The sequence below is a fragment of the Melopsittacus undulatus genome, chromosome 1 (assembly GCF_012275295.1).
Source record: "Melopsittacus undulatus isolate bMelUnd1 chromosome 1, bMelUnd1.mat.Z, whole genome shotgun sequence".
NCBI lineage: Eukaryota > Metazoa > Chordata > Aves > Psittaciformes > Psittaculidae > Melopsittacus > Melopsittacus undulatus.
In genome coordinates, this window is record NC_047527.1 from 133821816 (window position 1) to 133843646 (window position 21831).

General features: G+C 39.4%; 2 protein-coding genes across 7 annotated transcripts in view; one reads left to right on the plus strand and one right to left on the minus strand.

Moving 5' to 3' along the window:
• The window catches only part of TOP2B (DNA topoisomerase II beta), a 61985-nt gene extending 50464 nt beyond the window's left edge, over nt 1-11521 (plus strand). Inside the window, exons 24-36 of one of the 2 annotated variants that reach the window (XM_031052401.2) lie at nt 859-1054; nt 1216-1307; nt 2480-2635; nt 2766-2849; nt 3895-4092; nt 4444-4588; nt 5742-5900; nt 6705-6912; nt 7419-7498; nt 7786-7896; nt 9208-9324; nt 10723-10820; nt 11035-11521. In XM_031052401.2, the coding sequence (XP_030908261.1) occupies nt 859-1054; nt 1216-1307; nt 2480-2635; nt 2766-2849; nt 3895-4092; nt 4444-4588; nt 5742-5900; nt 6705-6912; nt 7419-7498; nt 7786-7896; nt 9208-9324; nt 10723-10820; nt 11035-11196 (1806 nt within the window). In that variant the 3' untranslated portion in view covers nt 11197-11521. Of the gene's footprint in view, nt 1-858; nt 1055-1215; nt 1308-2479; nt 2636-2765; nt 2850-3894; nt 4093-4443; nt 4589-5741; nt 5901-6704; nt 6913-7415; nt 7499-7785; nt 7897-9207; nt 9325-10722; nt 10821-11034 lie in introns of both variants that reach the window. The other variant, XM_013129986.3, reaches the window with a different exon arrangement.
• Nucleotides 11522-12556: 1035 nt separating this feature from the next.
• RARB (retinoic acid receptor beta) overlaps nt 12557-21831 on the minus strand; it is a 327709-nt gene continuing 318434 nt past the window's right edge. For all 5 annotated transcript variants that reach the window (XM_031052500.2, XM_031052499.2, XM_005152832.3 and 2 more), the window contains 3 exons: nt 17583-17787; nt 15822-15980; nt 12557-13016 (listed from right to left, as the gene is read on the minus strand). In XM_031052500.2, coding sequence (XP_030908360.1) covers nt 12820-13016; nt 15822-15980; nt 17583-17787 — 561 coding nt within the window. In that variant the 3' untranslated portion in view covers nt 12557-12819. The remainder of the gene's footprint in view (nt 13017-15821; nt 15981-17582; nt 17788-21831) is intronic.

Below are 21831 nucleotides of genomic sequence, written 5' to 3' on the forward strand. Positions count from 1 at the left end.
TACAATGTGTAGACCGTGCTTGAAGAGTGTATCTACAAAATCAAGGTAATAGTATTTCTCCCAGGTTTAAAAAGCCACATGAACTACTGTAAGACCCTGTCTTCGAATTAATGTTTAATACATTAGAATATTTTGCAGCTTAATCCTGCATTTTCTGCCTACTGAAATAAATAGTAAGGGCTGCTTTCTGTGTATGTCTAGGATATAATCTGCACTAGTGTAAGCATCTTAAGTTATGTGAGCTAGTCACTGTTCACCCGATGCCCAAATACATACTTTAGATAGATGAATTGCCCTCTGGAGGGGCTTATTTCTTCCATTTGACTATAGAGGGCACCTAGGGTAATTAGTTCACCTATAAATGTCTAAACTGGAGATGTCAGAAGTCAGGCAGGATTGATTTCACCTGTAATACCAAAGTGTCTTACTTTGAGCTTGAACTTGAAGAATGGCAGTTTTCAGACCTGAAAAGTGGCAAAGTTTTCAGATGAACTGAACGATTATTAAAGATGCTTTTCAACTGTTATGGTAAATGGTTGTGAATCATTAGGTGCTACTGAACTCATGCTTTAATATTTAGATAAAATTAATTATTCAGCTGAATTCAGGTATACTTCTCTATATAGCTGTCTTTGTGTTTGAACATGTTACCATAATGCTCATCTTAAATCTATTTGTGAATAAAAATCTATTCATTTATGTGCTATGTAGTTCCATAGTAAGTTTTGAGTTCACAGTCTTCAAAACACTCCTTTTTTTTTATGGTGCATATATATGTGTGATAGAAATAAACTTGTACACAAAGGTTTACAAGGTTTGAGTTTTTCAGTCTCAAGCAGTATGCTATGTATTTTATAGGTGCTATTTGATCATATGGGATGCTTAAAGAAGTATGAAACTGTGCAGGACATCTTGAAGGAGTTCTTTGATTTGCGATTACATTATTATAGTTTACGCAAGGAATGGCTTGTGGGAATGTTGGGTGCAGAATCTACCAAACTTAACAATCAAGCTCGTTTTGTTCTAGAGAAGATACAAGGAAAAATTACAATAGGTGAGTAAGTATAAGTTAGAATTATCAATGGTGGGGGAAAATCTGGAAATGATTTAAATGTAGTAGAATGTACTTGCATGTAAGACATTAGTTTTCATGACAGTGATCCTTTGTTCTTTTCCTTTCTGACCTGGTTGTGTGTGTGTGTATGTGTCTTATAGAGAACAGATCAAAAAGAGATTTGATTCAGATGTTGGTCCAGAGAGGTTATGAATCTGATCCAGTAAAAGCCTGGAAAGAAGCACAGGAAAAGGTAATAATCTGAAATCCCTGAACTATTTGGTGCTGCTGATGTTATAAAAGGTATTCATTTATTCAGATGTTCGTTTCTACTAGTCTAACTTAAGTTATAACACGCACAACACCATAAAAAATAATCATTACTCCTTATGGGCTTCCATTTAAAAAAAAAATACAATAAACTTGTACAAAACTATTGTCATATAATGTTGATATTGTATATGGATAATTCTTATAAAAACCCCTGGATAATAGAAGTCTACAAAAGAAAATACAGAGGATTTGCTTTATGAATGTACCCAAATCAAAACTGGCTACTTGATTTCTGACTGGCTGATAATTAAAATGCTGTGTCAGTTACCCCACACATAACTGATTTTTCCCCTTATTATTTGTTATATGATTGCAAAAGGTAATTGTTTTATATATGGCTTATCAGTTTTCTGTAATGAAATATGAATATTTTAAAGCTATGCCTTGGGAACTTATTTTAATAAATTTGGCCTTGACCTATATTTATTTCTTCTTTTTTTATAAAAACAGGAGGGTTTTTTATTGTTCCAAAAGAGATATGTAACATGTTTAATTTCATACTTTACTAGAGGAAGATGAAACTACTTTGAAAAGCAACTTCATATCTTCAGATTTGTCAGACACCCTTTTCCTGTGCCATTGCCACTGCTTTTGCTATTTGTTTTCATTTCTTATTTGATTTGCTTACCTTTATTTTGTACTATTCTATTTTAATTTCATTATCTGTGTTGTGTTTCATAACAAAACTATTATAAGAAATTTTGATCCGTTTCCAAACCACAGTTTGTACATTCAGGGCTTTGATAACAGTTTTTATTTAAAGCCTTGCTTATTTCTGAAGAAACAGATATAAAACAACAGATAAAGAATAACCCAAGGGCAAAGGTCTCAACCCTGTGAGGTAGCTAGGATTGTACCAATATTTGGAGCTAATAGCATACAAGGCATATGGCTAGCACCAGGTTTAGATTTGTTTTCTCAGATTATTAAATAATCCAACTACAAAAGGCTGCAGAAACATGGCCTTTTGGAAAGGTTAAGGTTATCAAATCTATAAGTACACTTCTATATGATGGTGGTTTGGAGCAGCATTACAGTTTATGTATAGATCTCAGATTATTGGTACTTACAACTGTGAATATTTCACTTTAGGCAGCAGAAGAAGAGGACCCACAGAACCCAAATGATGATGCTTCTTCTGCTTCTGGCTCAACTTCTGGCCCAGACTTTAACTATATTTTAAACATGTCTTTGTGGTCACTCACGAAAGAGAAAGTAGAAGAGTTAATTAAGCAGAGAGATTCAAAGGTTGGTACAATATAGAAGGCTTGTTCTGGAATGATGTAGTAATAACTGATGTGCCTAATTGTGAATGTTCAGTTTCTATAGCATTTACTTTAGCTGTAACTTACTTTCTAATGATATATTCATGTTTTAGGAGAGAGACCTGAATGACCTTAAAAGGAAATCTTCTTCAGATCTGTGGAAAGAAGATTTAGCAGCCTTTGTTGAAGAGCTTGAAGTATGTTTTTTTACGTATTTTTCTTAAAATATTAAATTTAGATTAGCTTAGTTAAAAACATTACGTGAAGTATTAAAATTTAAGAAAAAAATCCCACAACCACCCACATCTTGGATTAGAAGCAGATAGACCTCCAAATATAGTGGTAAATAGGAAGTCAATATTGGTCATTTGTGTTCCTTGTTGTGTTTCTCAGGGATTGTCTCTTACCTCTATACCATTTAATGTTTTTTCCATGTCAGTGATGATGAAAGAAAAATTACCAGGAGAAAATGTTTTCAGATGAAACAAAAACCCGGGAGTAGTAACTGTTAACAGTACTGACTATAGTAGTTCTACAAGATATGATTGGTTGTGAGGGACTAATTCTTGTCAGATAGAAAGCTATACATGTATAAATGGAGCGTGTAGACCATAAGTACCGTATGAGGAGCTCTTCCTTTGACTTGTTACTAAATCTGGAAAGAGGTGAAGTCCTATTGATGGGTACCTTGTGAGCCTCAGCTTTCAGTGTTACCTGAAAAAGGCTGTCATAATCTTTTGAGGTGACACAGGATAACACAGATAAGATGTTTGTTCTATTTCTCTGTGTGTTTGTGGTACAGTTGCAGTTGGAGGTGTTCTGTTCAGATGTCTGTATTTCAGCTATATGTTCATGCTGTGAAAGAAAGCTGATTAAAGGAATGGGATATGTTCCTTAAAAATAACTCTAGAAGCTAGCTGCTTAAATTAAACACTGAAATAAATACTGAAAAGTTACATCAGTACCCAGACACATACATGAGAAATAGAAACTTGATAAAAGATTTTCAGTCTAGCAGTGTCCAAAAGTTGGTATTTAATTAATCTTGAATAAAAGTGTAGTTTTTAACTATACAGGGTAGTGAAGAATTTACCAAGATTAAGTGGCTGGTTTTGTTACTGAAAAGTGTTAAAATTCAAATGAGCTCCATGTCAGAAGGAAATGAAGCTTAAATAATGGCCATGTTCTACTTTGTCATTATTAAATCTTGTTCCTCCTACCCTGCCCCTCATTTTTTGTTAGAAAGTAGAAGCACAGGAAAGAGAGGATGTTTTGGCAGGCATGGTTGGCAAACCAATTAAAGGCAAAGTTGGTAAACCCAAAATGAAGAAACTTCAGTTGGAAGAGACAATGCCATCACCCTTTGGCAGAAGAATAGTTCCACAGATTACATCTGCCATGAAAGCTGATGCCAGTAGGAAACTGCTGAAAAAGAAAAAGGTAAGTGACAACTAGTTCTATTGTTAGATTATTTATTATGTAACTGCTATATTTTTCTACTCTGGTACCAGAAATGCAAACTGCTAGGCCTCATTAATACTGTATTCATACCGCTCTGCTGACCTAATGCATGAAGAAGTTAATACTGGATTTCTTTTACATTTGCAAGCCTCTTGTGACTCCTTACTGTTCAGGTGTTTTTACTGAGTTTTCTTTTTTCCAAGACAGTTCGATAAATGTCAATATACTGGTCTGCTTTCATTTATTATCACCTACAAAACTATTCCAGCTCTATCTTGAAATACAAAGGTGTCATTTATTTCATTTTGAACAACTTTTTTATATTTTCAGGGTGAGACTGATTCCATGGCAATAAAAATGGAATTTGATGAAGAATTTGGTGGTGTGCCAGCTGAGGGTGGTGGGGATGACTCACTGAATACATCAGCCACAGCAACTAAAACCCCTAAACCTAAGAGAGAGAAGAAGGAGCCTGGTAAGATTCTTACACGGTCATTGTAACCATAGTTGTGTATACTAATTGGGCATTAAGTGTATTTTTAACACATAGTGAGAAGGGAAATATACCACAATAGTCATTATTTCATCTGATTTTCTTCCCTGAAAACATGTGTGGAAACACTTGAAAATCTGGTGAAATTTAAGGTGAGTGTTGAAATTCTGGGGTGGGTGGATGTTGCATTCCCTACATTCAGTTTTTTGGGGGGTCTTAATCTTTGAATTTGTAAGTAGAAAAATAGATTATTTTGACATATTTAGACTAATTCTGTGCAAATGGAAATTTCTGGTTTGCGTCTCTGATGTTGGAAGATGTGGCACTCGCCTTCAGTCTGAGTAATAATAGAGATTGTAAAATTTGATTAAATAAATATTTTCCTATTGACATATTCAGTCATTCTGACTTTTAAAAAGCTATACATGTTATGGTTTTGCAGACTAAACAATGCTTATGTTAACTCTTCTTTTTGTTAGTAGCAGTTTATTACTGCTGTTTGAGATATGCATAGTAATGGGGGGGGGGCAGCAAGAAACAAAGAAAGCTAAAGACAGAAGGGAAGGTTTAAGTAAAAAAAGGAATAAAAAGTGGTTATGCAAGTATTCAGTGGATTTTTCCAGCCTGAGTGGGTTAACTGAGTTAGGACTGAGTTGTCTACCTGCAGTTCAAATCTACCCTAGCCAGTGCTGAGCTAGAGCCAGTTAGCACAGTTTGACCTTAACTTGCCCTGCAATTGACTGAGTGCACAGTTATCTGCCAGTACTGCCCAATAGTATCTTCTGCTTCCCACATTAATTGGATTTTTCAGATCCTGATCATATTCCCTGAGTAATGGAAAACTGCCAAAAAAAGAAGGTTGACTGTAGAGGAGTTAAAACTTCAGATTAGGGACTTACATGTTTTTCAGTCATCAAATAAATTTGTTTGGCAGCAGCAGTTCAGGTTCTATGTGAAATAATACAATTGCCAGGACATCCTTTCCTTCTTCAGGAAGGAGAAGAAAATTTGCAGCATTTGAAGGAGAGCTTTGAAAGATAAACATTTAGGCTAAATTTATTCCTCATAAATTAATAGAAAAGATAAGAATTTTTTTTTTCACCCTGACTATAGTAAATGTTTTCACTTGTGGCAGGTACTAGGGTAAGAAGAACACCATCGTCTACCAAGTCCAGTGCAAAAAAAGTGAAGAAACGAAACCCGTGGTCAGATGATGAATCCAAATCTGAAAGTGATTTAGAAGAGAATGAGCCTGTGATTATCCCAAGAGACTCTCTGCTTAGGAGAGCTGCAGGTACCCAAGCTTTTGTGAATTGTGCATTGTGACTGATAGTTTAAATTGCAAACCTGCATTTTCCTCTGGCCATATATAGCCTTCCTTTAGGACTTTTCCTCCTACAGATAGCTTGCATTGTATTTTCTTCACGGTGTGGTTAGTGAAAAACCTCTTAATGTCAATATGAAAGATTTTGTAACTTGCTCCAGAAATCTTTTCTCTCATTCTAAACAATAGAACAGAAATTACTCAAAAACCTAGTGAATTATACAAGAAATAGACAAGAGAATACCTTTACAAACAAAAAAAATAATGCAATTATACTGTCAAGTGAGGTCCAAAAGCCCAAGTGATTATAAACATTTATAAAAAAAAATTCTGAACTGTCCATGAGAATAAAAATACCAGAGACTGAAAGTTTGGAGAAATACACAAATATTTGATAGTTCAAGCAAAACACACAGATTTTTCTGGAAAATTGCCAATCAATTTTAGAAGCATTTGACTAGGAAGAATGTTCTAATGATGGATTCAAGAAAACTTCAGTTGTAAGTGAAGGATTCTTATTCCTTAAAAGCACTTACACAGTGGCGTCTTCATAACCCCATTAGCTGAAGATATTTGAGCAAGCCACAAATGGTATTAGGTGTTGGCTAACTTTAAATTATGTCCCTCTATTCTTCCAGGCTCAAAGAAATCTCTTTACTGCCAGTCTTTTGTCTTGTGTACTCTGATGCAGGGACTGTTTAGTGACTCCCGCTTTAATTTATGTATTAACATCAACAACTATTTTAGAATATATATGTGATTTTATTTCTCTAGCTGAGAGGCCCAAGTATACTTTTGACTTCTCAGAAGAAGAAGATGATGCCGATGATGATGATGATGCCAACAATAATAATGATATGGATGAGCTTAAAGTAAAAGCCTCTCCAGTTACAAATGACAGAGAGGAGGAGTTTGTTCCTTCAGACAGTTTAGAAAAAGATGAATATGACTTCTCCCCAGCCAAATCAAAGCCATCTCCAGAGTAAGTACTGTAACTCAGCAGTGTTTCTTTACTAATAATCTTTTTGAATGCAGAAGTTTGTGAACAAAACAGATGAACATCAAGCTGTTGCTCTTCTACATGTACCCTATAAAATAATATTTATACATTTCTGAGGAGGAATGAAAGCATGTGTTATCTCAGCCTTGCAATTGACCTATGTAGAGGCAAACATGACTTACCAAAGTATCGTGCACTGTCAGTAATATCATCTGATAAATACATTTTTTACAGTTGTCTGTTTTCCATCTTGTGCCACTCTGGCATACAGCACTATTGGAAAAAAAAAGAATTCTCTTAATTTTAAATGCCTCAAATTCGTGACTGAATGGTGCTTTTAGGGGTTTGACTGCTGCAAGCGTATACAAAAATGCTAGAAACGCTTTATAGTGCTAAGTCAGCAATTTAATCTCATATTGATATTATCTATATACCTCAATATATAGTTAATGCAACTCACATAATTTATTTTTCCTGTTCGGAAGTAGGAAAACATCTCAAGATAAGAAAAATCAAGATTTTGGGAACATCTTCTCTTTTCCATCTTACTCACAGAAACGAGATGATGGTGAGCTTGTTTTCACTGATCTGGCAATATATTAGGGAATTTATGTGGTATACACAAACTTCACACAGTTGTTATAAAATAAGGATGTCCAGATTTACAAAGGGGGAAGGGGAAGGAGGTTCCGATCCTTAGAGAAATAAAGCTTGTATCACAGGTGAGAAAGCTACAGTATATCCATAGCCTAGCTGTAGTATCAGCAGCACTTTTTTGAGGTTGACTGTAATTAGTATTTATGACTTAAAAGACACAGTGAATTAATCTTACTCTAAATGTACTTTGGATTGTAGATACAACAAAATTGGATAGTGATGAAGAGGATTCTGCTCCTGTTTTCTCATCATCTTTTGCCCCCAAACAAACAGAGAAAATTACAAGTAAAACAGTAGCTGCTAAAAAGGGTATGTATAGGATTGTCCTGTAAGCCATCCATTTATTTGAAACTGATCTCCTCCCACCTGTGTTGTCTTTTCACATTTTCAAAGTGGGAACTGCATTCCTTTATTTTAAACTTGGTGAAATTCAGTATAGGGTGTGAACTTCTTCCAGCTCCTTAATGATATCTGTTTCTTTCTTCCCACTGGCTACCACAGTGTCAAAAGTTAATACTTTCCACATATGGAGTTTAAGTCCAGCCTTTGATTAGTTTAACTAAAGGGAGGTTTATACCTTCAGGGAATGAGGGTAAACAAGATGACCTTGGGGTTGAAGATAGTCTCCTGTAAGGGATCTAATGTACTTTCAGAGGAAGAAGGGCAAGTGCAAAGAAGGAATCTCCAAGAAATACTTACGTCCTAAGTAGGTGTCATGGTTTAACCTCAGCCAGCAATTTTCTTATTGCTCTGACTGCTTCGGGGAACATTGGTTTGTCACTTGTTGGTGCTACTTTTCAGAGGAAGACTTGCACTTGTTTCTAAATGTATGCTAAAGAATATGATAGACACCATAGTTAATGGTGAAAATAATGGTTTTTATTATCCAGTGGTGGTTTAAAACAGGTTATAAAATAGAGTTCTTAGTACATGATAGACTGGGGATTTCATGCCTTTCGGATCTTTACCTTTCTTCCTTTATGTCTTTCAGATAATTTTGGTTTTTCTTGCTGCTTAATCTTCTGTCCTCCAAAAGCATTTTTTATGCAGGGCCGTGGCCTTTGTTTTTTAAAGCTTTTTTCAACCATTTTGCAGGTTAACTTAATGTATTCTTCCCCCACTGGCAGTTAAGAAAGCCATAGATATGTCCCTCCCTGCCTTTTCTGAAGTTCATTTTCACCAAGATAGATTGACAAAAAAAGGGTGTCACAGACTCAGACTCCTGCAGTGATCATGGGGAAAGCTGTTAAACTCTACTGTGAAGGCAAAAATGTCATGAGCAGCAAGCCCTCTCTGTAAACACTGTAATGTATCCGAACATGTTTAAACTATCCAACCTGGAGAAATTATGTTGCTGCTTTAGTTACTGGTAACCTGTTTTGTGCTCAGAAAGATTAAACGTATTTAATCAAAACCACTGGAACTTATTGAATGCACTGGTACACCTTAAAGTATGACAGAGGAAACCTGTTTATTCCGCACAGTTTTAGCATAAAAGCTGGACTATGTTTTCCCCAATGCAGAAAAAGCTCATCTTGTTTTCATATCTGCAGTTTATGCTGTAATTGGAGTATCACCAATACGTGAATTTACCATATTTAGTATCTCTTATTCTAACAGCGAAACCAGATGTGCCCCCTAAACCTAAAAGAGCTCCCAAGGCCAAGAAGGTGGAAACTATAAACTCTGACTCAGATTCAGAATTCGGCATTCCAAAGAAGACTGCAGCACCCAAAGGTAAGAGTTTTGGTGCTGTGCTCCTCAACACTCACATCTGTGCTCTCTGTAGCACAGGTCCATAGTAATTTTTTATAAGGAAGCAGGACTAGTGTCTCTAAAGTTAGAACCACATTGATTTATTAGTCAATTTAGCACTAGTGTATTACTGTGCTGTGCGCCTTCTCTGTGATAAATACAGTGCACTGACTTTTCCTGAAAAACAATGTGTGAACTTCTAATCTGACCTTCACTTTTGGAAATGTACTTAATACCCCACCCCCCACCCTCTCTTTCTTTTTGTTCATCAGTTCTACTGGATACTGCTTATTTGTTGGATCTTTTTACACAACAGTAAAATCTGGTAGTAATTTTAGTAAGGAGTGATTTCTGGCTTTCAAACCAAATTTTTGGTATCGCAGTTCTCAGTTGTCAGAGTCCTCAGAACACAGCACATCAAGCAGTGTAATCCAAGGAGTCTGTAAAGGATGGGCCAGTGCTGACAGTTGATCTTAACAGTAAATCTCCTAAATCATAGACTCATAGACTAGTTAGGATTGGAAAGGACCTCAAGATCATCTAGTTCCAACCCCCCTGACATGGGCAGGGACACCTCACACTAAACCATGTCACCCAAGGCTTCATCCAACCTTCCCTTGAACACTGGCAGGGATGGAGCATTCACTACCTCCCTGGGCAACCCATTCCAGTGCCTCACCATCCTTACAGTAAAGAATTTCTTCCTTATATCCATTCTAAGCCTCTCCTGTTTAAGTTTCAACCTGTTACCATTTGTACTACCACTACAGTCCCTAATGAATAGTCCCTCACCAGCATCCCTGTAGGCCCCCTTCAGATACTGGAAGGCTGCTATGGGGTCTCCACGCGGCCTTCTCTTCTCCAGGCTGAACAGCCCCAACTTTCTCATCCTGTCTTCATACGGGAGGTGCTCTAGTCCCCTGATCATCCTCGTGGCCCTCCTCTGGACATGTTCTAACAGTTCCAAGTCCTTTTTATGCTGAGGGCACCAGAACTGCACACAATACTCCAAGTGAGGTCTCACGAGAGCAGAGTAGAGGGGCATACTAGAGGTGAATTAATGCTGTGTAATCAGTACAGGTGAGCGAGGACTTGTAGTACATGAGAAGCCTGGAAGTCATTGGTCTAATGAAGTCTGTCCCTGTCTTGAACCAACACTTGAAATGGTGCCTCTAGTGAAAAGGATTCAAAAGTGAGAAAATAAGATACTGTATTTTGCTGCTGCTGTGAAGAAGCACTAGTGGTAAAGGATGTTTGAACCTTAACATGTAGCCATGTTTAAGTAGTTTCACGAGGCTTTTTTTCAGTTTGTTTAAGTCTGGAGTTCTATTTTTAAAAAAAGAAAAAGAAAACAAAGTTATATTGCAATCTCTCGCCTAGGTAAAGGTAGAGGGGCAAAGAAAAGGAAAGCATCTAGTTCAGAAAATGAAGGTGACTACAACCCTGGGAAGAAAACGCCTAAATCAACACCAAGCAAGGTCAGTTCCAGATATGCTCTTTTCTCCTTGTAAAGGGAACCTAATAGATTACTTTATATAAAGGTACGTGTTCTTACTGTATAGATTGCTAACATGAAATTAGGGGTTAGGTTTGTTTAGAAATTACATGTTAGGTAAGGTTTCCTTCAACTGTGAATATTAAAAGGGAAAAGGTACACAGCATCATAACTGATTTGTCATTTCTTTTCCAAAGAAATCCAAGAAGGCTGCTTTTGACCAGGATTCCGACGTGGAAATCTTTCAGTCGGGCTTTGCCACTGAAACTGCCCCAAAGCCACGGACAGGCCGGGCTAGAAAAGAAGTGAAATATTTTGCAGAGTCGGATGAAGATGATGATTTTGATATGTTTAATTAAGTGCCCAAAGAGCACACAAATGTTTTCCAACAAATATCTTGTGTTGTCCTTTTGTCCCTTCTGTCGCAAACTTTTGTACATTTGACTTCCTTTATGTGATAATGTAATTGATGGTTTTTATTATTGTGTGTAGGCATTTTAACATTTGTTCTTACACCTACAAGTTTTATGCTCTTTTTTACTCATTGAAATGTCATGTATTTGTCTGACTGGCTTGTAGAGATGTTCTAGACAGCTGTGCTAAAGCACATTTTAATTGTCATGGTTGCAAACAGCAAACCTGCTTTTTGAAATGAAGTTTAAACATTAAAAAATGGAAAACTCCTCTCTGTGTGTGTGTGTGTGTAACATTTGCACCACAGGGACTACTCCACAACTGGCTTTTTTTAAAATAAATATATTTTATTCTTTGCCAGAAGACTCCATGGAAAAAGGTAAACAGTATATGAACATAGAAAGCATTGTTAAACAATCTTAATGTACAAACAGAGCCAGTGAAAGTACATCACAGACTTGCTAGAATATATATATAAAAAAAAATCCACTAGTGCTTTAAATGAAACCTAAGAAACTGACACTTTAAATCTGTTAACCATTCTACCACAGTTTTCACTCTGCTTCATGGTGATTTAACAAGGCCAAGGTGGCAGATTCTCTCCTTATGTTCCTAGAAGTCCTAGCTGTACTTCCCTAGCATGTGGAAGGCTGGATAACCCAGCTAATTCCCAGCAGTCAAATCTTACAGAAATACCTTAGACTCACCAATTCAGAAGCTGTAAATGAGTCTGCTGGTTATCATCCCATGAAGCTTCCCTAATGGCTTGTGGACAAGTAAACAAAAACATGGTAACACTAAAGACTGTTTGTGCCTTGGAGGCTATCATTAACTGCAGAAATGTAGTAGTTAATGGTGTAGCTAGGGCACCAGCCAGGTAAGAAACCAGTTCCTTGAATTTTAAAGTGACATTAACAGTGGAACAAATGACATCTGAATAACTGATCTGGCAGTTGACGCTGTTACTGCTGTCTTTTCTGCTAGTGCAGTGACTTTTTGTATACTTTTTACAAGGAAAGAGATGCAAACTGAGGGCATCAAAGCCAAGTTTTCATATTAAACTAAAGCAGATGGTCCTTTAAACTTTCTTTCCTGGATGAATACAGTAGTCCATTTCATCTGGTTGGTGTCTTGATCATTTTAGGTATGAGAGACAAAGGGAAAGCACCAAACATCCAGTATGGAAAGTACAGCCATACATTTGTATCTACAAAGTCATCAGAAATGCAACCAGAATTTAACATTTGAGATCTGTCTTGTCACCATGCAGTCTTGAATGCTCAGAGGAGAAAACAGAAGCTTAACTTTTTTTTGTGGTTTTTTTTTTTTTGCATGAAATGGCTGATTTAGAGTTTCAAAAGTTTTGCATTTTCTAAAGAGTTTAAACAGCAAGGAGTATATATCGATACATATGAAAATTTCTTGGTCCTTGTTCAGTTTTCATCTATATATATACATATATAGATATATATTAAGTCCAGAAATATAAGCAGCAGTAAAAATGTTTTTCTTGCTTTTCATCCCTGTACATAAGGTATTAGGAATGTCTGAAGTAGCTGGAAAATGTCTTATTCCACCATAGGGGATTGACTGACACTGCTGTTATCCACTGAACTAGGTGAGATACTAGGACTGTGTTCTGCAGTATTTCCATTTGAGGTTGGTGTCAGTGGTTCGTGTCCTTCAGAGTTCTCCAACATTTCCTGAATGAGAGGTGGCATGGATCCAGGAATTTCCATTTTCAATGTAATGACACGTTCTGCACCTTGAAAGAGAAAACAAAAAGTCCTTCCCATTATAGTGTGATTCCTACAAATTCTTTTTGGTTAATATCATCAGTAGTAATTTCAGAATACATTACTTGAACAGCTTTGGTATCTCCTTCTATACTTCTTGCACGCAAAATGATGTCAATGAATTACATTCATTACAAATCAGGAGTTAGGTGAGTACTTTACTTAACAAATTCATTTAAAATTATGACACAGCAACTGATATTCTAATACAGGTAAATTGGATGAACTGATGCTTTTCATAGAAGGAGCCACAGTGATATTAAATTGCACTGAAAAATTAAAATGTGATTATGTAGATGTCTTCTAATAAATTGGAATATACTTCATGGTTTTGAATCCATACTGGATCTAGAAAGACTAAATGACAAGAATTCCAAACATTCTGGCTGATTTGTGTTAAATAGCTGAGGTGAATAGCTGTAAGAACTGCAGTGATGTAAAGCAGAACTTTCCCATATAGAAAACTGAAGTAAGATTTAGAACCTAGCAAACCATTGGTTCATAGAAGGAACAAATTCAGGCAAAAGGATACTGGGCTTATGGAGCTGTCTTCTGTAGCTTTCAGACATTCTCTCTTGTGCCAGTTAACCACACAAGCGTGCAGAAATGCTGATCCTGTTTATGTCTTAAGGTAACTGTTCACTGTTTGGCCATGTCAATTCTAACAAACACCAGCTATTTTTAGATAGAGATGGCATTGCAGGCTAATGTGTGTAGGAATAAACAAAATTACTGCATCAGTCCTGACTACACAAACTGTGAGCCAACAATTAATGCCAGGTAAGAAAAACCACCAAACAATACAAAGCCACGCACTAGTGCCTGATACTGCTAAGGTGCACTAAAGCTTCTTGAACATGACAGGCACCCAGGGATGACTGTACAGAGAGGCAGACAACTCACAGTTCATGCATGACATGTACACAACATCAACCCAGTGCTCTGAGGAAGCCTTGTGCTTTGTTAGCGTGCAGACATACGGTGTCAGCGGAGGCCTGTGTTTAAAAACTGTCCAGGAACCTGCCTGACACAGAGCAGTTACTTCTAAGCAGTTCCCTCAGCAATTAGTCAATTACTACAACCATGGGAATCCTTAAATGCTGGATGGAAGAAAAGAAAGGTTGTTACTGGGAAATGCCTGCTCTGTAAAGTGGGAGGGTTCAGCTCCTGTGGCTGCTCTATACCGCTGCCTCTACTGCTTACAGCATTAGGCAACCCATGTTCAGCAAGCCCTGACGTGGCAGCGGTAATGCTAATGCAACTTCTGTGCATACAGCATTTTGCTGCAAACAAATGATACAGCTGAAAGGTTGAAAGTTAATAAACATAAAGAGACAGCAGTATTTTGGAACTGCATCTCAAAGTAAGGGCATATGGTAAAGATTCTGCTCCACATTGAGGCATGAATGTGCTTTACATATTTTGCTGCTGGTGTCAAAAAGACTTTTATCAAGACAACATCAGGAAATTTACAGCTATAAACCTCAGTGTTCAAATATCTAGTGTAACAAGTTGCATAGGATTCCTGATCATCTTAAAATCTGAGTGATGAAATAGGAACCTGTGCTTTTTAAATGTGAAGGGAGGCAAGAAAAGTCAACAAAATTAAACAGAAAACAGTCTGGATATATCCTGCTTATCTGTGCTGCTGCAGTGCACATGCCAGAGAGAGCAGCCATGGTGGTAACCACAGACTGGAAGGGAGCGCTTATGTTCCTGCCTTAATTCATGAGCTTCAAAAACTATCTACAAAGGCAACGACCAATGTGACAAGCAAATGCTGATTAAAAAAGTCTCTCAAAGAAGACTTCCGTTAGAAACAAAAGGACAACCTCCATAATTGTAAATAAACTATTGCAGAATTAATGCTAAAAACATCTCTAAAATCCAGTCTATAGCTACATAGGTGCCTGTACATACAAGCTCGTGTGCTTGCTTATCAATCAGGGGATATCATACTGTAGTTGAGTAAACACAGAAAGAACTGCAGCAACCACTGTACAAAAGAATTGTAGCAGTTTAGATGCTCTGTAACCAGACTGGTACATCTCTGATACAGCTCCTCTACAGTCCACTTCTACCATCAGAACATCTACCTGGCCTCCCCTCGCCTCACCTGGCTGTACGCCTGGTGAGGGACAACGTGCCAAACAGGGAACCCCTCTGGTTAAATGAAAGCTTTAGAGAGTTTATGTGACAGCACTTAAGTGTGTGTGTGTGTTTCACATGATCAGGCAATCACATGTGAGACTACACAAAACGTTAAACCAAAAGTGCTCCCTGTGTAAGGATCAGAGGTGCTGAATCTCCAAAATCCTGGATAAGATCTGCTCTAAACCTGCTGCATGTCAGAGTACAGTCAGGGAATTCTGGATGTACACATGCTCTCTGCTGTCTGCAAACAGACTTCGGTTTTTGAAAGCCAGACAGAAAAGTATATGCTGACCTGCACCCCCTTGTAAACATTAAGAAAGGTTTCATTCAGGGCTTTATCTTAAAATGACCAGCAGAGTTCATGCTAAAATGACCAACAAAGAGTTCATTGCTAACCCACTTACACCTAAACATCATTTTCACTCTTAGGTCGCACCAAGAATGTAGCACTGTGTGTGTCTGAAGTATCATCAAAGTAAACACAGGAGTTATGTAAAGGAAAGAAGGGTCACAAGTACCTTTCCTAGATGTATTACCAAAATAATAACCCAAGTCTCTAGGCCTGTTTCCTCTGACACGTAACACTGACACTGTTGCTGAGTTATTGGGAGACACTGTACCTTTTGCACTGATGCTACGAAGATCTGTGATTTTCATTAAGATCTTTGGGAACATATGAGGCTTGTTGGGTCGTCTCTTTCGGATATAGATTTTCAATGCTTCGAGCAATGGTTCCTGAAGCTTATCCACTTTCACTGGTTCTTCAAGGTCCTGGCGATCTGTAGAGAAGTACCACAGCACTGGTGTTATTTTAGATATTTATCTTTCTACAAACTCCAAATCACAGAAGCTCCTCCACGTGCTTGAGTAGAACTCCATGAATTTCAGCTTTTGCTCCAGCTGTGACCCACACTCTGCAGTGAGTATTCCAGAGGAAGAGGATAAACCATGGCTTTCTAAAACTTAGGCTCATTTTTCCTTGGAAAGGTTTGTCATTTGAGTGGTCCAGAATTACCATTTTGCTCTTGTACTGCCCTCTGCAAGGGGAAAACACCTTGCTGCAAATGATTTCTGTACAAGAAAGAGGGACATTTTACAGGGGCATGTAGTGACAGGACTAGGGGGAATGGCTTTAACCTGACAAGGGGGAGATTTAGATTAGACATTAGGAAAAGTTCTTCCCTGTGAGGGTGCTGAGGCCCTGGCACAGGTTGCCCAGAGGAGCTGTGGCTGCCCCATCCCTGGCAGTGTTCAAGGCCAGGTTGGATGAGGCTTTGATCAACCTGGCCTAGTGGAAGGTGTCCCTGCCCATGGCAGGGGGTTGGAACTACCTTTAGGCCCCTTCCAACCCAAACTGTTCTATGATCCTATGATATTTCAGAATTAATTTTGTATGCACCACCGATAACCTACAGAGGTACCTAAAGAGACTGCAGCTAATTTCGGGTTTGTTTCAGTATTAAACCAAAGTGAATTACCATCAGGCATCAGCAGATGGCAGTGCTAGCTTGAGTGACAGCAAACGTCACCCACAAAACCAAGACACACCAGTCACCTATTATCGGGGCCCATCAACGCTTTTGGGAAGGGCTGTGGCTAGAGACACATAAAATCGGATGGTTTTGTACTAAGGGACACTGTAAGCAAAGACTGACTCTGGTTTTCTTAGACATCCTCTAGTAGCACCCAGTCTGTATTTCACCAAAATGGCCAACTGAACACAATTCTGGTGTGTTGCTAAGCCAGAGTTTGCAAAGGAGGAGGAGCAAGACAAGGTGGTTAAAATAACAGAAACTCACAGAGGGTTTTGTAAATGATCTGAGGCTTTGCTTTTTGTATTTTAAACTCATGGTTTTACCTGCTTTTACTTGCAGATGTCCCTTTCACATTGCCATCAGCCCACCCCAATCGTCATCAGTGCCAGTATGACGGGTTTGAACCACCATCTATTTTTGTCTAATGAAACTTATCCCCAATGACTTCTGTGTCAGCACAACTATAACACATACATACAATTGTAACTGTAAGTAAAATCTGAGTGACAAGCACGTTGCCGTAACAAAGGTCATTCATACAGTACCCACATACTGCTTACAAAAAAAAGCAGCAGGATACAGCCTGTAGTCCTTCGTCAGGCAAATAATAGGATCAGTTGCTTGACAGAATGATTTGATGCATTTAAAAACATATCAATAATAAACCAAATAACTATCATCAGTGAAAAAAACCTCTAGTGTTAAGTGATTTATAAAATATATATTACTACCTCTATATATTATATAGATATATTTTAGTAAAGGAAAACAAAACAAGTAAAACATCAACAAAGTTCTTATTGTGTCTGTCCTTTTGAAACGCATCCCTGCTCATGTGTACAGTACCTCCGCAGATTAAGCAGATGGCACTAAGGAGACCCGTTTCTGTATCATCCATTTCCAAAGGCAGGAGCTGGTTGGCAAATGTGAATACGAGATCAGTCAGTGGGCCAAATCCGGCATTGTGCATCTGAGTTCGGTTTAGGGTAAGGCCATCTGAAAAGGTCATGGTGTCTTGTTCTGGTGTGTATCTTGTGCAAATTCTAAGGATCTGTGGAGGGACAAGAAAAGAAGAAGAAATGTGAAGAATTTAATCCAAGGAGATTTGTTCCATTTCCATGATGCAGCAAACAACCCACAGAACTGCAGTACATCACATCAAAACAACCCAAAATCAAACTCCAGCTTGTTTAGTTCCAGTAGCACAAAAGCTCTCTGGTAAAACATAAATACACTTGATTGATTATGGATGTTTTTAATAACAGAAATTTAAGAACAGGAATTTTCCTCATAGTTATGAAATATCCAAAACTTCCATGCAATTCTCACCACTTAGGTCACCAACATTACCACAACATTCACATAAACGGCTCTTTAATTAGTATGCCATGTACACTAAGCTATACAATGCTATTGCACTGCTGATCTGATCCAGCAGGATCATGAAAGTGCCTCCCCTTTGAACATACACGTATCTCATTGATTTGGGGATCAATACTGCACTGCAGTGCTTCTCTGGGTCGTGTCTTCGGCAAGGACGAAGTGTCCCTGCAGCACCTTGTGTGAGTGTGGGCAGCTGTGAGCTGGTGAGAAACACCTAACTTTTGCTTGCTTTCTTGTGGGACAGCAAACAGGAGAACATCCCCTGTGAACACAACCCTGCAGCGAGTGCTCCATGGAGAGCAGTGCAAAGCCCTCCAGCTCCCTGCAAGCTGCAGTTACGGTCTCCACGAGCGCTGCTCCTCTTGCCTGGGAGCTTGCACCTAAACCTCCACACAGCAGCCTGAGGAGCTGGCTCAGCTTTTCTGCTCTGGTGATTGTTAGCTCCATGTGCTGTAACCTCCTCACCAGCCCATCGGCCTCCAGCCTCCCTCAAGGCTCTGGTGCTTCCCCCATCCCTGGGCAGGACACACACCGGGTCTGCCTGGTACAAAGTGTCCCTTCCCATGGCCAACAGCATCATTCACTCCCATGCAAGCCCAGGGAGTGGTGGTTTTGTCAAGTGTGCTTGAATGCTGACAGCCATGCAGCACTCATCCCAGATGAAAAAGCATTCGAGGGGAGGACGGGGATTCACACCTCTAACTGGACACAGAGGAATGTAAACCACATGAATAAACCACCAAGGATGCTCTGCATTTTGTTAGCAAATACCTCTGGGATAACTGAGTCAAGAGCGCTGTCACAACGGAGGTGGCAGTGCGGACAGCCACAGCTGAGTTCAGACCAAACCCAGGCTGTGTCCCATGACAGACTCTATGCTGGGGGCTCATTTGTACAGCTGCCTTAATGGCCACATAAGAGACGTCCATCATGTTGACATAGTTCTATTATGTGTACACTAAGCAGAGGTGGAAGAAGGCTTATCCCTAAAACAAAACCAAACCTTGCGCAAGCCTCGCTGACCAGCTGAGCTGGCTGCAGCTCTGTTTTTCCAGGCTTGACTGTATTTATTTCCCATGCAGCCATCCTACTTGGTTTTAAAGATTCAACAACAAAGATTTACACTAATGTAAGTGAGCACAGAGAGCATCTTCATTATTCCTATGGCTGCTGAGATTCCGTGACAGAGGCCCCCAGTGCTTGGCAGTTTACAAGTCCGGGCTTGGTTCTCCCACCTTCAACACTGCCCGGCAACAGTGCTCCAAATAAGCAGAGAGGAGAATGGGGAGGATGTGGCACATAAGAGACCTACAGGGAAGCTGCTATTTCTCTTCTTCAATTCCTTGATAAGAGGCTTAATAGGGTGCATTTCTGCAGAATGCTCTTCAACTATTTTCCATCTCGGCAATAATCTTATCTCACATTGTGGGCATACACTGGAGCACTGAGGATCTGCGTGGTTGGATAGGCATGTTTCATATCCTTCCCCTACCCCTCAACTGGAATAAGCTCTTGAAATTACTTGAGTCAATGACCAAGAGAAGCACAAATACAAACACACAGCACTCAAATTCTTCACTGACCACAAATTCCCCACAAATATAAATGGTTTTAAAAGGCTGCTGGTATCTCCAAGGGTTTTATGTAAGAGTATTTCAGGATAAGTAGCAGAAATTAAGGTTATAAAGGATGGCAACCCATCAATAAGAGACAGCAGGCTTACCATATTCTGTGCTGCCACTTTAGGGGACAGCAGGTTCTCTCCCCTAAAGTTTGCTGTTGGTTATCCTTTTAAATCACTAAAAGGATTGCATAAAAATGAGAAGAAACAATACAGAGTTTGTTGTTTTTAAGAAAAACAAGGTTTTAAAACTGTGTATTTACTGAGAAACCCAAGGGCTGCTTGTCTACTTCTGTAATGTCATACAAGAGAAACTGCAGCACAGCTCTTCCCATCTGAAGTCTGCACGTAAGGTAGTTGCCTTCCAACAGGCCTGTGGCCTGTGCTCATCAGTTTTCCAACTTTTGGAGGAACAAAGCTCTGTGCTCCTTAAGTGATACTGATTTTTCCTTCACTCAGCTGGGAAGAAAGGCAGCCCCCTTTACTCTGGTGCAATTTTAATTGATAAGCCTTAGCAATGAGAGTTCCACCCTCAGGGACCCGCAGCTCAACAAATCAGTGAAGCAGAACTTGGAGATAAACTGGGCAACACCGTGGCGATGGCAGATATGGTTCTCCACATCCTCCCTCTGAGCGCAAGTCTGGGTACCAGACACTCCCTGCCCAGGAGGACTGTGCTGCCCTGGAGCAGTCACCCTAGACAGCCTGGAGGCCAAACATGCTTTTCCTGACACACAACAGGCCACTGCTCCCTTTCCATGCTCACAGCCCTGTGCTGTAAGGCTCACTCTGGGTGTTCATACTAGGGGTGCTCAGACCTCCCAAATCACAGCTCCCCATGGCTAACAGAGAGCAAATGCTCTTGGCCGGATCCTCATTGGGAACGGACTTGGTTACTCAGCCCACAGCCCCTATGGGCATGCATAGAAAGGCTTCCACATCCAACTGCTGCACCAGCCTTCAAGCAGAGGAGCCTGCAGTGGTTCTGCTGGGCACCGGCACAGCTGAAGTTCAGCTATGTGCTTTCTGCAATGCGCTTCAGCCAACTGCAGCAATGGGGTCTCAGGTTCCTCCTGCATTCCCTTCGACATTATCCCACAGCACGCTGTTATTAAACTCTGAGATGGACAATTTAAAACGTTGGGTTTGTTTTTTCTTAGGAATTGTCCTTCACCAAGATCTGTGTAACACCATGGATATTGCCGAGCTGCTGCTAAACCCTTCTTGGGCAAGCTTCCAGTGTCAAAGTGAAGCTGATTTCAGGCTCATATTCACTGAGGAACATGTGGGAAACGTCAGCACCTCGAAATAAGAAATTGCGGTATCTTTCTGTGTTTTAAACTGAACTCCTAATGTCCTCAGTGTTGTTTAGATTTTGTAACCAAGCCAAGTATTTTAGTTGTCATTCTGCTCTTAAATGCCACTTACGGCTGTAAATAAGGTTCTTGCCCATGATTAAAGGACCCTTTGTTTTAAGGAATATTTATATCTTGAAGCATCTGGGGCTCCTACAAGCCAGTTAGAAAGTGCAATGCAAAAACCCTACGGGTTGCACAAAACCAAAGCATCCACAAAGCTGCTACCATAGAATTGTTACTCCTTTTAAACAGGTTAGTTAAGGCAAGCTGGGCTTTGTTATTTAGAGCCCTGTTAGACATGAGTTACCTTAGCTGCCTGGGACAGTTCCCCCCCAGAGGAGAAACCCAAGCAGGTGACTGAAACAATGAACAAACCTCCCCATACATGCTGCCGTACCCCTTCAGCATGAGTTGCTCTGCACACACAAACACCTTTGCAGCATTAACGCACAGGGTTTTACAACAGAAAGCAAAAATGACGGTATTAAGGATTAGTTTTCAGGAACTTCTCAGGCTTTTATCCATCGGATTTAGGGCAGGCTGGACTCTGGACTCTTTCCACATTCGTTTTGCTAGAGCTTGGTGGGGCTGGGGGTGCTCAGCTACTGCCAGGCCAGTGCTCAGCAGTCAGAAGCACTCACTTTTGCGAGGCTAACTCACTGAATTCAGTAATATTTACCCCTGAAACTTGTGGCACCAGAGCAGATATAAATTCCATCATCCTCAGTCGGCG